The 14,770-nt window shown below is 38.2% G+C and overlaps 1 protein-coding gene across 9 annotated transcripts in view; it reads right to left on the bottom strand.

The window, feature by feature from the left end:
* Positions 1 to 403: 403 nt before the first annotated feature.
* The window catches only part of PHF20L1 (PHD finger protein 20 like 1), a 73,964-nt gene continuing 59,597 nt past the window's right edge, over positions 404 to 14,770 (bottom strand). For all 9 annotated transcript variants that reach the window (XM_058564963.1, XM_058564956.1, XM_058564955.1 and 6 more), the window contains 6 exons: positions 11,534 to 11,715; positions 10,439 to 10,538; positions 8,871 to 9,066; positions 5,011 to 5,377; positions 3,600 to 3,762; positions 404 to 2,183 (listed from right to left, as the gene is read on the bottom strand). In XM_058564963.1, the coding sequence (XP_058420946.1) occupies positions 2,041 to 2,183; positions 3,600 to 3,762; positions 5,011 to 5,377; positions 8,871 to 9,066; positions 10,439 to 10,538; positions 11,534 to 11,715 (1,151 nt within the window). In that variant the 3' untranslated portion in view covers positions 404 to 2,040. The remainder of the gene's footprint in view (positions 2,184 to 3,599; positions 3,763 to 5,010; positions 5,378 to 8,870; positions 9,067 to 10,438; positions 10,539 to 11,533; positions 11,716 to 14,770) is intronic.

Genomic DNA, 14,770 nt, shown 5'->3' with positions numbered 1-14,770 from the left:
ATGACTAGAATCTAAACACAATAAGGAAAAGATTAGAGCCATTATTTTTAAACACAAATGAAAGATATATAGTTATCAATCTTGAAATACAGACATTAGCAAATCTACTCCACACATGGAATATACGCACCATTTTTTAACTTTAATATGCAAATTTAAGCAACTACCCCATAATATCACCTCTACTAAAGCTTTTCATTTCTCATAAGATCTTTGACAAAGTTAATGTATTACAAGTAAATACACAGGACTGTTATTTTTATGTCTGTTGATCTTTGGCACATTTGTCAAGTTGGAGAATCTCAAAAAGCAATAAAAATTTCTAATGACTGTTTTGCACATTCTTTTCATCATCTTTACATCAAAATATAAGGCCGCAAAAAGGCAAGCTGAAATTTTAGGATATGTGGAATAGTTTTAATAAGGAGTTTTACATACAGTACCTTACATATAGAACAGTGTGTTTGCAAATTTAAATAACATCTGAATGTACAGTGGCATGTATTCTTATCAAAGATAAATTCAAGTTTACTGTCTATCAGTCCTAAAATGCATTTATACAGATTGCTAGAACTGATAAACAGGATGAGGCATCAAATATTCAAGTGTTATATGTCATCAAATAGCCTCCTCTTAACAGTCTTTTTCCCCCTTTTTAAAAAAGTTTCAAAACCTGTACATACATTTTTAATTTTTAAAAAGTCTGTTAAAAGGTAACATTTCATGTTAACCACCAATTCTTATAGTTTATAGTAATAAAACTAGATATGTGTAGATATAAATATGTGTCGATTATGTACATATGTACGTTGAGTGTTTCAAACAAGCACACGGGCTCACGCATACCTGGGTATGTAGCACGGGCGGCACACAACTCACGAGAGCACTGGCAGATGGAGGGCCTGGGCTCGAAATCCAGCAAGAGCTAACACAGCAACTTAGTTGCCTTTGGTTTCAGGAATTTGTCCATTTGTAATCAAAGCTAAAGTTTTGAGTGCGCATGTATTTTTTAAAAATAAAATTCATCTTCAGAAACGAAGCTTTCCCAGTATTCCACTACCAGCAGTTAAAAAATCCACAGCCACAGATCATTTTGATATATTTGTCACTCCTCATCCCAGCTGAGGTTATTTACAGTTTTTTTTCTGAAGGCAAACACCGAGCAGACTCAGGATCAGACTGTACATTGGAGCCTGAATACCGCAATGCAACCACATGCGTTATGTCTGGAACATGTGATCTACACGTTTCCGACGGACTGATGGCGTACGTGAGACTGGGACTGAGAGGACTCCCACAACAGTGAAACTCTCTTTCTAGCAGTATCATCACTATTTGGCACACTGACCCTTCTGTAAGCCATTTTGTTTTAATAAGCTTAATACCTGCAATAAATTCCAATTATTTGGTGTTTGTTTTTAAAATATATTCATAATGGAGTAAGGATTCCACAATTGTTTTCCCCAGAAGTGACTTCTATTGTCTGTTTTCTGATTAAGGACATTCATCACCTAAGAAACAGCTCATGATCCTATAAAAGTTTACGTACTCTAAACTTCAGTGCAGCTGGATCAACTGCAAAGAAGATAGTTCTTACAGCAACCTTACAGAACTCTCCAGAATTTAAATTTCCTCTACAATTTTGTTTTTGGCCAAATGCTGGTTTATAAACATGGATCTTTCTACTAAAAACTATATAAATGCACCATATTTCTTTCTACAGGTATCTCAAGTTTCATGTAAGCAACTACTTAAAAATCCTGCCAGTTCAATTCCCTCAGTATAGATTATATTCTACTTCACTGATCCTTGGCAGATAACACACATCATTCATAGCTTGCTCATACATTTTTTTATATTAGCTTCTTTGATAAAGTTGTTCTTCATTTTCCTTTCCAAGGTGCCATCCTATTGATGTCACAAATCAGTAAATGACCAATCATCACTAAGCTTTTTAACTATCCACTAAGCAGTCATGTGGATATTAAAAATTATTCAACTGAAGAGACCACCTTCTTCTTGCTGGGCTTTTCACTGTCGTCATACAGAGCAAAGAGTTGCTATCTGTTGTACTTTGCCCATGTCAACGAGGAGCTGTTTGATGTGGCGTTTAAGTTGGGGCAGTCTCGCGAGAGGATCAGGTGGCTCCAACTCCCCTGTGAAATCGAGCCAGCTTTCCAGAACTGAGAGAGAGAAGAGAACGAATTCAAATGGCAACTGGGAGAACAGTCACACAATGGTACAATGAGAAGGCTGGAAAAGCGACGGAGACAGAGCTCACGTCTCTTTCTCTGCCAGTATCCTCAAGCCACTTCTGAGCAGCTCAGTACGCCTTCTGTCTTAGCCCACAAGAGTCCCAGTCCCTCTTGGTAACCTTTACCTATTATTTTACCTGTTACTTTAGATAATTTTCCCCTTTATAAACATATGAACTTCATTTTGAATGTCTCTGCTTACTCTCTCCTGGAAGAGAAAACAACAGTTCCCTGTATCTGTCCAAGCTTTCTATTAATCTAGGCTTAAAGTATTTCTACTTCATTTTAAATGAAACTTATCTACTCTAACCAATTTTTTAAAAAATCTATAAGTTCTTTTTAACAAAAGGAGGTGGCAATTTCTGTGTCCTTTTCAGTCTGACTATTTTATCATTACTTTTTTTAAAAAACATGCAAGCATATTAGAAGTCTAGATGGAATGTAATTAATTACAATCTACAATTTTTATTAATAATAATAGGGGATAGTGTCAAGTTGCATTTTTTTCCTTCAAAAATCTACTCAAAAAGTTAAACTAACTCTACAGTTGGCTTATAACCAAATGGAAGATGTTTCTGAAATGGGTTTCCATTTCCTCTTTTCTTTTCTCAGGGAAAAACAAACCAGCAGGAGCTCTAACTTAGTGTAGACTGGAGGTATCACACACTTTTGCAAATTAAAAAAAAGGGAATGCAATCTGTGAGGTCAGGAGTAAAAAGGAGTCAGAAAGCATACGAAAAACACTGGATTAGGAATCAGGTATCTAAGCTATTTTATTTCCTCAACTATAAAATTGGCATAATATCTTTCCTGTCTTTTTCTGAGTGCCTCTGTGTGATAAAATTAAAAATATAAAACAAAACCATTTGAAAACCTATATGCAAATTTAAGGTTTACCTACTTAACCTTGCAGGGGTTTTTTTGGTTGTTATTAATTTTACTTAACAAATACTGACCAAAGTGAAAACAAAGATTCAAAATGTTTCTCCTCATATTTTAAATATGCTTAAAGTCCTTATGCTGACTTCCAAAGAAAGCAAAGCTCAATGGAACTAATAAATAGTCTATATGTGCTCTCTATGGAGCCAGGCAGATGGGAAATATTTAATAAAAATCCACCTTAAAAAACAAAACCTAATATCCAGTCCTATTGTCTTGAGCCTGAAAGGCCCCAAATGCCAGCTGTTAAATGCAATGTAAAGGGAGCAATGAAGCTCCATCAGTATGACGAGATTCTGTAGTTTTTGTCCCATAATTTAAAAAATTTTCAGTAACTTCTTCATAATAACAATAAACACACTTTACATACTACAGTAATTGTATTATAGTTCTTTCTTGAATTACCATCAACTTCTTTTTCTATTAGGTCCATCCTGCTGGTAACTTCATTCTGCACATTCTCTATGTGTGTAAGGAGATTGAGCTGCCACTGAAGATGTGAGTCTCCTGGGTCTTCAGTGCCCGTTTTATCGTTATAAACAAATACCAGATTCTTTTCAGCTGGATTCTTCTCCAAAAAACCATTGGAAAAAACAAAGAGTTGGATGAAATACAACATCATAAAGGGAAAGATATATTAAAAACCTCATCACCCACAATGATCAGTTAAATCCAATCTGACCCCTCGACTATTTTTACAGGCAGTGCTAGCACACAATCCAGTTCCATCGGATGGTCCTAAAGAGCAGACACACCTGCTATGTCTCTCCACAATGCCTACCTACCCCACTGTGCTACACAGGGGAGAAAGGATTCAATAAAATGTGCTCAATAAATGAAGTTGCTAATTATATTCCATAATTAGAATGTCCAGCTAATTCAGACTGGCCCCTTCCTCAATTAATCTACACCGGTGACATAAGGGAAATGAAGGCAAAAAGCAATGATGGAAAAATCAAGAAAGCTGGCAAAGGCCAGTATAAAGTTTAATTAAGTGTAGACTGGACTTGACTACTGCAGCTAAATCAGGGAGGGGAGGGAAAGATAAAAACCTTTTAAAAACTTAAAAAGTGCAAACTGCTTAACACATACACAAAATCTAAACTCAGATTCACCAGAGATAACTTATTTCATAAGAGGGATATTAATTTGACAAAATAATTTACCACAAATTTCATGAAATATAAGCTTACCAAATTCAGTTCAGCATTTATTTATGGTGATTACTTGATAAAAGAGGCCAGAAAAATAAAGAATTAATTTTAATGTGGCGTTGCTAATTGAAAAGCAATGAAAAACGAAGGCATAACATCTCGAAGACAATCTCAGTGAATGGGAAATAAGTTTATAAATATTCACTGTATACTGAGCTGGAAGAATCCAGCTTACTGCATCATGGGACTGACATGCATTTACAGATGTGCTAAAATTTTAAAGAAGAAGATTAGAGGGCCACCTTTTATGTAGAACACATAAAAAAGGAAAACAAATTATATTAGTGTATACACACCCGTGCGCACTTTCATGTTCTCACGCGCAGACATTTTCATTGGGAATAACATGCGGCTCATGTTTTTGGAGGTATCTGCTTAAGCTTATAAAACTGAGACTTTTGTTAGGGCAAACGCTTACTGAACTACTACAATTCTGAACGGCCAGTGTTTTTTGTGGAGAAAGCAAAAATTTCCTTACCCTAACAAGATACTTGTGAACTTGGAAATACAAGTAAAATCTGGGAATTCCGTATGCTTTATTTTATAAAGTTTTCCTTTGTTCTATCATGTTCTCCAAGCAAAGACAAACGGACTAGCTATACCTTTCCAGGCACTCCATCCTCTTTCACTGAGCATCGTAAACGGTTTTTCTCTCGCATGTGGAATTCTTGTTCTTCTTCAAAACTACTGACATCATCATCATCGGAGCTCCCAGGGTCTGCAAGAGGTTTGCAATCTTGACTAAAACTTTGTGGCTTTTGGTAGCTGTGCTCACTTGTTATGTAAGTTCCTTCCATTTTTAGGGGCAAACGAGGTGGTTCTTTATGATTCTGTACATGATATTTCTTTTCTTGTAGATTAACCGTGTCTTGCACTGTTATTTTTTTATCTACCCCAGCAATTACTTGATCTTGGTCTTTTCGCTTTCCAGAACAAGCCCAGAGATGAAGGTCAGGATGATGTTTATTCCTTAAAACAAAGTTGGAGAAATGGCAGTTCAGAAAAAAATATCCAGTAACAAGTTTAATTCCATAATAAAGTTCAGAATGTAAAATCATACAGTCAACCCTTGGTTCTCCATGATTTCTGTATGCTGAGTGTACTGATTCAGATGGATTAATCCCCAGCTCCCTGCTGAAAACCTAGACCACCACCAAGGGAACCCAGTCAGAAGGAAGTCAGGGAATCCAGACAAAAGCAAAGCCATTCTTTAGGGTAAGCTGCCCCAAAATTTCACCCAAAATTTGAATTCTCACAATTCTACAGAAATAATACTCGGGGCCAGCCTGGTGGCGCAGCAGTTAAGTGTGTGCGCTCTGCTTTGGCAGCCCGCGGTTCACCGGTTTGGATCCTGGGCATGGACCTATGCACCACTCAGCAAGCCATGCTGAGGCAGTGTCCCACAGAGAAGAGCTACAACTCTACAACTATGATACACAACTACATACCGGGGCTTTGAGGAGAAAAAAGAAAAAAGAGGAAGATTGGCAACAGATGTTAGCACAGGGCCAATATTCCCCCAAAAAAGAAAAAAAAAAAAAACCTATACTTTAAAAAAAAATACTACTACTACTCAGGTAGAAAAGCAACCATGAAGGTAATTCTGTTGACAGTTCACATCATCATTTGATATATGAACTTCTTTTTCTACTGATTTTCCATTATAGCTTTTTTTAATTGTACAATATGAAATCTTTAAAATCTTGATTCAATCAAAAAGTGATACTTGCTCACGACAAAAAATTCAGACTAGGGGCTGGCCTGGTGGTGCAGTGGTTAAGTTCGGGCACTCTGCTTCGGCAGCCCGGGGTTCACTGGTTCAGATTCCAGGCATGGACCTACACACTGCTCATCAGGCAATGCTGTGGCGGCATCCCACATACAAAACAGAGGAACACTGGCACGAATACTAGCTCAGGGACAATCTTCCTCAGGCAACAAGAGGAAGATTGGCAACAGATGTTCCCCAGGTCCAATCTTTCTCACCAAAAAAAAAAAATTCGGACTATACACGTGCACATAATAAAAATCTCCCCACCATGGCAATCATAAAGAAATCCAGACTTTTTCTATACATATAAAATTATTTTTAAAATGTACAAGTATACACTTTTTCTTTTTACACAAATGGGGCACTCACACAATTTACTTTCTACATAAGTAACATGTATGGGCATCTTGCAACGTCACTATATACAGATTTCCCTTTCTCTTACTCTAGGAGCTGAACAACATTAATGTAGCACAGTCTAGTCTAGGCAAGCAACTCCCCACTAATGGACATGTGTGTGTATGTGTGTGTATCTTTTCAAACAAATGAGAATATTTCGATCAGTAACCTTCCAGATATACAATTGCTGGATAATGTACACACATTTTTGTTTGGTTGGTACTGCCTAAGTGGCCTTCAAAGAGGCTGTACTAATTACACACTCACCAACAGTCTGTGATAATATCCTTTTACTCCCATCCTCACTAAACATGTGAGCACAATATTGCAGTTATTTCTGTAGTAATTAGAATTCTGCAGTAAGTAAAATAGGAATCCATTCATCCCAGTTGAAGTGAAAGGAGGATATTCAGGATGCATAAACCTTTCAGAAGGCTCAATGTTTGTGAATTAATAATTTCCAAGTCAGACAAACACCAGCAGTCAAATTAGTTTTCTTCTAGTAATACTCAAGTATTGTTCCTGAAATTGTAAATTTTATCTTTTGAACCCCTATAATAATTTAATATCCAGAAAATATTAAAATTCTTCAACAGTAGAAAGACAGCTGGCTTTGAGTCCAACAGTCCAATGGGTTGAACTCTGCTGTGCCACTGAGCAGCTGGGACAAGTCACATAACCTCTATCTTGGACTACCCCTCTATACAACAAGATAAGATCTATTTTTCAGGCTTATGGAAAGGATTAAATGAAATATATGAAAGCAGTAATTTCTGGCATGTAGTTGACTTTTAATAAATAGTAGCCAATGATAACAATTACTGTTATTATTAGAAATATTAACATAAAGAGGGCCTATAGGCATGAGGCAAAAATGGTCCAGCTAAAATCCACAGCAAAATTATGAATGCAGAGAAATGCATATTGATACCAAGAAAGACAACCAAGTTCTAAAAAAAAAGGCTTAATACGTTAATGAATAAGACACCAGGCCGACCTTACAGGAACCCACAGTCAGTAAGGAAGACAGACACAAAAGAACAAAGTGCGTGACACCAGCATGCATGGAGTTTGCCAAGAAGGGCACGATCAGCTCTAGCTGGGCAGGTAACCGAGAAAAGGCACCTGCCAGAGGAACCAGGGTAGGTTACTCTGGGTGTGAGTAAAGGCCTGGAGCTATGAAAAAGCATGCTTTTGGGTTTGGTACAGCTGGAACATTTGGGGAAAAAAATCAGGAGAGGGAAGACATGGCAACAAAATGGTAGAGAGAGTATATATCATGGAAGGACTCAGAGTGCATGCCGACGAGCTCAGACTTTGTTTCTGGGCACCAGGAGACACTGAGATATTAAGCTGAAAAGAGATGAGCTCGTATTTATCCTTTACCAAGAGCACACTGGCAACAGTATGAAGGGTGAACTGAAGGAGTATAAGCCAGGAGCCACAGAGAATTAAAAAGGTAAGGTAGTTGTTCGTGTGAAAAGAACAGCCTGGGCGGAGACAGTACTAGTGAGAGAGAGACAGGAAGCACTGCACAACGTTAGGGAATTACAATGGACAGGAGCACTTAGTGTACCCCGGTACACTGGGAGGTACCGGGATGGGGATGGAAGGAGGGCAAGAGGCAAGCTCTTGGCCCAGGCAAATGAGTCAAAATAAAGAAGAAAATCTTGTGAAGAACCAGGGAATCATCCTGTTTTTACACATGCAAAAAAAATTCAAGAAGAATTCTAGCCAGGTGTTAGAGAGAACTGAAAACAAGGACTTCAAGAACATTCTGATATGTTATTTAGGGAGGCTGTTTTGTTTTTTTTTAGGGGAAAAATTGTCTAGGATGATAAAACATATTTGGTGCACAGCAGAGGGATGGATTACATGACCTGTCAGCTCCCTTAGCCAATCTTAAGGTAATTAAAAAATATACTATTGGATCTATTTCATCTTGACAACATTCCTGAGGGAAGACACAAATTACAGGTTTGTTCACTACAGCAACAGCAGTTAATTTTGTGCACATGGTGATCACATAAAACAGTGGTACAGGGACTAACACTTGTTGAAATACGAGATGCGGTATCTACCTTCAACCATGCTTATCTATCCCAGGACAATAGGCATAAAGCAGCTATTCACCCAAAGTTATTAATCCTTCCCTTTTTTTTAAGTTAAAATTTATTCAAAAGCTATTCTGTCTTCCAAACCGCTAATCTGAACCTTCAAAAGGCTACCAGATTTAGTTGGAATTAACATTTTTACTAGAGTGTGGCCCTCCTCTCGGCACCCTTCACTTACTTGAGTATCCCGATCTTCAGCTGCAGCCCGTGCAGAACTTCTGTAACCCCACAGACATCAGCAAGCAGGCGATGTGTGGAGACTATCTTTTTGGCATTGAGATGAGAGTAATTTTCCTTTAAAAACGATAACCCGCACATTCTCCCATTATTCAACCAATCCTTATCATAACGGTATTTTGCACTCCACCTCTGACCTGTAGATGAAGTTGACAAGAAAGTGACAAAGGATTCCACTCATTCAGATTTCCCTTCAACTGCTACCATACTAACATTACTCAGTAAGCAAGGCGAGCTCCAGTACTAAGAACAAATTCAAAAGAAGAGTAAGACAGTGTTTTCAGGGGCTGGCACTGTAAGAATTCCTCCACACCTTCAGATTTCCTGCCCTCTAAAGAGAGCAAACTCCATCAAGGATATGGTCAGTGGCAGATGACACCTGTAAAGGAACCTTGAGTGACTGCTTTCCATTTTTGATGTACCTGTCATCTGTCCTCTAAAAAAGCCGAAAGGGCTGGATAGAAACTAGACAGGGGTGCCCGTTTCTCTCACTAACGTTTGTTTTGAACTGGATGAAACAGAGAGCTCTAGTTAAGCGAACAGGGACCCTCCCCCATGTCTGAGATCCCACAGAATCCTATACAATCCTGTATCTTTGACATCAATAGTAATTATACTCTGTTATGACCAGTTGCTTGTGTCTGTGTCCCCGACTACGCTATGAGATAGTGGAAGGCATGCTTAGAATCAGTCATCCGATGTCTTACCACAGTGTTTGGCAAACAGAAGGCATCCAATAAATGCTGCTGAATGAATGAAGAAACACGTCTACATACACACAGGTCTGAATAATTCTCCTGCTTCTTAATGTTACTTTTTTTTTGGATAGACATGAGAACAATTCAGTAGACTTTTATTTGAGAATACCTAGTTATTTTCTGTCTTGGAAGCTGAAAGTGTATACAATATGCAGAACATTTATGGCTACTCAAAGAGACTCTAGCATAGAGGAAGGCACTAAGTGGAAAGCACAAATGGATGAGGAGTCAAAAGGCACAGGTTCATCTCGGTTCTGCCATGTCTAGTACTATCCTCGTGCACAAGGCATGCAACTTTCTGTGCCCTAGCTGCCTCATCAGTAAGATAAGGGATCATACATGACAATCTGAGATCCCATCTGCTCTAAATCGGTTAGATATGTAGCACTATCAGAAACTTTTTCAAAACCATGTCAGGAGGAAAATAAGTTCAGAATACAGTTCCATTCAAATAGCCAAACATAAAACTATTTAGAAGTCAATACACAGGAGTATACAAATGAGCTAATTCTTCTCCAGGAAAAAGCCATGGCTCTGTCCTTCCAGTAAGGTAGTAATTATAGTGATGAATTTATGCTAATGTTTTTTCCTAAGTAATTAATATGGAAAATAAAACTGTAACAGTGAAAAATATTTAAAATTTTCAATATGGAAGCAGAGTCTAACTGACAAAGAAGTAATGGTGTCTTATATAGCCGATATAAACAAGATACGCAGGCACCCCGCATTCAGCGCGGGGGTGCCGTCTTACCAGGAGGGTCTCGGCAGATGTAGCAGATGTACTGCTCTGGAATGCTCTCCTCCAGCAGCCCCATGCACACGCTGTGCTGCCAGCACAGGCACTCTTCACACTGCAAGAGAACAGAGGAGTGCTTACAGTCACCAGTGTACTCACGAGAAATAAAGACAGAGTCCCTTCCTTTCAATGAGTTGGCCTAGTCTCTTGCTGCCATCAGCAATTCAATTCTTATCCCACATAACAAAAGCAAATGATGATTTATGATGAATTTTGGTTTTGAAATGGTCAACTATTTCAAGAACTTCCTCTTGCTGTTTTGATAAATTACTTAAGTCATAAAAAAGTCATAAAACTCTCTCTCATTTATTTCCCACTGACTTTTAAGCAATCATTTCCTTAAAACTCTTAAAAACAGTTTATTAAAGTGAAGAAATTTTTTTTAAAAAAGCAAGCTTGTAGCAACATCTGTAGCAACGACCTCGTAAAGTACTACCTGTGTGGTAACAAATGTATAGTTCTCTTATTTGAGAAAACCATTAAAAAGGGGAGAAAAAAGGAAATTATTTTTTTCATTCCTATTAACATCTCCAAATCTTCCAAATGTTATCACAAAATATGGATTAGGCTTTCCTTTTTTTTTAAAGATACTCTTTCTACAGGGAGAGGCTGTTTGTAACGGTTAATCCTTGCAACAAAATTTTCCTTTAATCTTTGAGAATAGTGGAAACTTTGTTTGAATATCTGCCCATGGATGACTATATAATGTAAATTATTAAATAAGAGGGATCCAGACCAGTAAGAGAAGGGGTGCTATGGTCTGCCCTTCAGTGTGGACGTTTACCCATCTTAATGGCTCTTGAAAAGAATTTCCACTTGAAGGTCTCAAACTCAACAGGCTAGCAAAGGGATAGTGACCCTCAAATAAGAAAACTATCTACTTCATTTGATGAAGAGACTTTCCAATCATTACTAGTGGTATTTTAAACAGGACAGTAAGTTAAAACCTCTATCTTCAATAGGATGATCAGTAAAAGGCAAAACAGAAGCCCTGATGACCTGCTGAGCACCTGAAACAACTAGTTCAGTACTGTACAAAAGACAGGTTACCTGAATCATGAATCCATTCTCCTCATCCATTTCACAAATACATCTCACAATTTCATTAAGAGCATCATCTTCATCCTGAGATTCCTCAAAATTGGTTGAATCAAAGTCCTGATTGTACTCATCCCCACTTAGAAGCAAACTCTCCGTTGAAGAATCATCTAGGAATTCCACGTCTGATAAGTCTAGAATATATATAAAAGTATACTCAGCATATTTTTTTTCATTTTTACGTCATTTTCCAGAAAGACCTATGAGAAGTGATTACAAGCTATTAAGTATTTAGAAAGGGAGGGCAAACAAACGGGAAGAGATTGTCTCTTTACATCTTAACGTATACACTACTACAAGTAACTCAGACAGTATCCCCTAGTCTTGGTGCTTACAAAGGTTATAGCTAAAGTTGATATTAATCATTTAAATTTGGATAGTTTTCAAATCCTTTAACAAATGTTATCCCTTTTGATCCTCACAAGAACCATGGGTTGTACAGAGAATAGGTTTCATTATTTGTACCACAGAAATAACAGCACTTCAAAAAGGTGATGGAGGCTAGCCTAGGGTCTAATATCAATACTACTATTCTTAACAGTAACAGTATTATCAACTACTGTTGCACTTAATATACACCAGGTACTACATTAAGCGCTTTAAACGTAAGATATATAATTTGCTCAAATAATGCAGCCAGCAAGTGGTAAAGCCAGCTTCACATCAAGATTGCCTGACTCTAAAGCTTGTGTTCTCAGTTTCACCATATTTCTTAAACTGGGATCATGAGTTCTCTAACGAATTTAAATTTTTCATTTTGATAAAAATTTTTAAAAAATTAATAAACTAGATTATATGGCTGACCACAACATACAACTGGATTTAAATGCCAGGTTTTAGGTTTGTATTTATAACAGTGTTGACATCAAAGACTACCATTTAGCTCAGGCTACCGAGAAAAAAATCGAGGCAAACATAAGGAAATATTTATGACAAAGGGAAAGAAATGATGACAGATACCACAGGAAGTTCTGCAGGAGTGTAGATGGAGAAATGCTGGGGATACTGAGTCATCACCAGACACATGGTAGAAGACCTGAACGCTGCTACGAGCTCCTGACCTGGAGGCTAACCAGCAGATCACCCCGGCAATAGAGGTGGTTCCTTTCTACCTCACCACCGTACCCTCTAGACACAATCTGAATTACTCCTTCACCTGCTTACTTCAGCTCCCCTTCCTAGAATGTCAGAGTCCACGACAGCAGGAGCTTTGCAGTTGAATGATCCACATCCAGTGCTTAAAATGAAGCCTGATATATCTAGCAGCCACTCCAGAACGTTTGTGAAAGAGGTAAGAAGGGAGTCAATATGTAGAGAAAATTTTCTTTCCAGACTAAACCAGACCAGATGGAGGATGGCTAAATTTGAACTAAAAAAATTCATGCTACTTATATTTTAAATATTTCCTATGACTTAGTGTTTCTTCTGGCAGCTTCTAATCTTTTTTCCCCTGACTTGATGTTTTTGAATTTTTTGTTTTGATTTATCCAAAGTTAATGTTTTATAGAAAAATAAATATTTTCTTCTCTTTAGGGTCTTAGGGCATCTTGGAGAGAGTGAGGTCAGTAGAAATGAGATAATGCTAGAGAAATACACAAAAACATTCAAGAAGCAAGAACTAAATCAATTAGACATGATAAAATCTAACATTAACAATATGAATAGCTTTGAGAATCTAAAGAGGAAACTTCATTCATTCATACTCTTGCTGGCTTAAGTCCAAAATTAATATTTTCTCTTGGGCTTTCCTGAATATAAGTTCACATTTCAAAATGGTGGACTAGAATATGGACAAATAGTTTTAAATGCTGTTGCAGTATGGATGCCAATCATAACCAGAGTTAATAATGAATCTAATTTAAAACTATTATCATTGAAAGGAATTAGTGTATATCTCATATATGATTGCATGACCAAAATAATCAGGTTTTATGGTGTGAGAATGCAAATTTAACATAATGGCCAGAAAATTGAATTTGAATAACTAACTTCCAAGCATCAAACAAATGCTTGGCTAAATTCTAGGGGCTGAGTAAATGGGTTACTGGGTAGAAAGCTACATAACAAAAGCAAGTAAAAGTTCCCTCTCACACTGAAATAGCCGCCTGGACAATAGCTCCCATTGAGTGGCCAGGAGAACACCGTTCTCTTCCAACTGCTGCCCCTTGAACTAGCATTGCTATTTCCTGAGAGAGTATTCTCAAAGGGGGCTTTCCAGATCAGCATCACCTGGGAACTTGTTAGAAATCAGAAATTCTGAGGGTGAAGCCCAACAACGCGTTTTCAAAAGCTCTCCAAGTGGTTCTGATGCATGCTAACATTTGGGAACCTCTGCCGCTTATTAACATCTGTTTTCTTTCTCATAGCTCAGTGCTCATCACATGAAGGGCAAGGGAAAGACATGGCAGAACTGAGAGTACATATCCATGACACTCTTCCCACTCCTCTCTCAAGTATCCTAGTGCCGGCAACACTGCTAGCCCAGATATAATCTCCCATTCTCATCACTCTGCATAGAGACAGTTTTCAGGCCTTGATGGCCCACAGTTTGGGTGTTCTTACGTGATTTTCAACCCCTGCTGCTCTGCCCCACAGAATCCCTCAGAAGTGCTATCTTGCCAGGATCCACCCTCCCAGAAATCTAATTGTGCTCTGCTGCAGGACCTGGTATCGGATTACTTTAAAAGCCTCACAGTAGCGATTATAATGTACACCTGGGGTTAAGAACCACCAGCCCAAATGGGAAAAGGGCAATTGTATTTTTGGGAAAAGGAGGGGGGACTTTTTCCTAATCATCCCTTCCCCCAATTTTTTTTAATTAAGTATCTCAAAGGTGCTGTGTGCTTTTCTTAGGGTAAAGGGAAGAATATGCTTTTCTCTGTAGTGAGCTAGAGAGGAGTTAGGCCTGGAAGAGAACAGGTAGTAACAATGCAAAAGGAAACACATAACCTATTAGCTACCACGTGGGGCACTCAAGAAGAAAGGGAAAGACAGAAAGTGAGCTCACCCATAGGTATCCCTGGCATATCCTTTACATAAGATGAAGACCCCATCCCTCATTCTTCATTCCTTAACCCGGGTTCCTACTGTGCTAGAGCTCTCGTCGGAAGCCACTGCCATCAACGTCCAGAGTTGGGAGTCTCTCCTCCCAGTGCTTAGACTGGAAGGCACGAGTCCTCCACACTTCCC

The sequence above is a fragment of the Diceros bicornis genome, chromosome 21 (assembly GCF_020826845.1).
Source record: "Diceros bicornis minor isolate mBicDic1 chromosome 21, mDicBic1.mat.cur, whole genome shotgun sequence".
Lineage (NCBI taxonomy): Eukaryota > Metazoa > Chordata > Mammalia > Perissodactyla > Rhinocerotidae > Diceros > Diceros bicornis.
The sequence above is the reverse complement of the archived record's forward strand: the minus strand, read 5'-3'. Positions and strand labels throughout refer to the sequence as shown.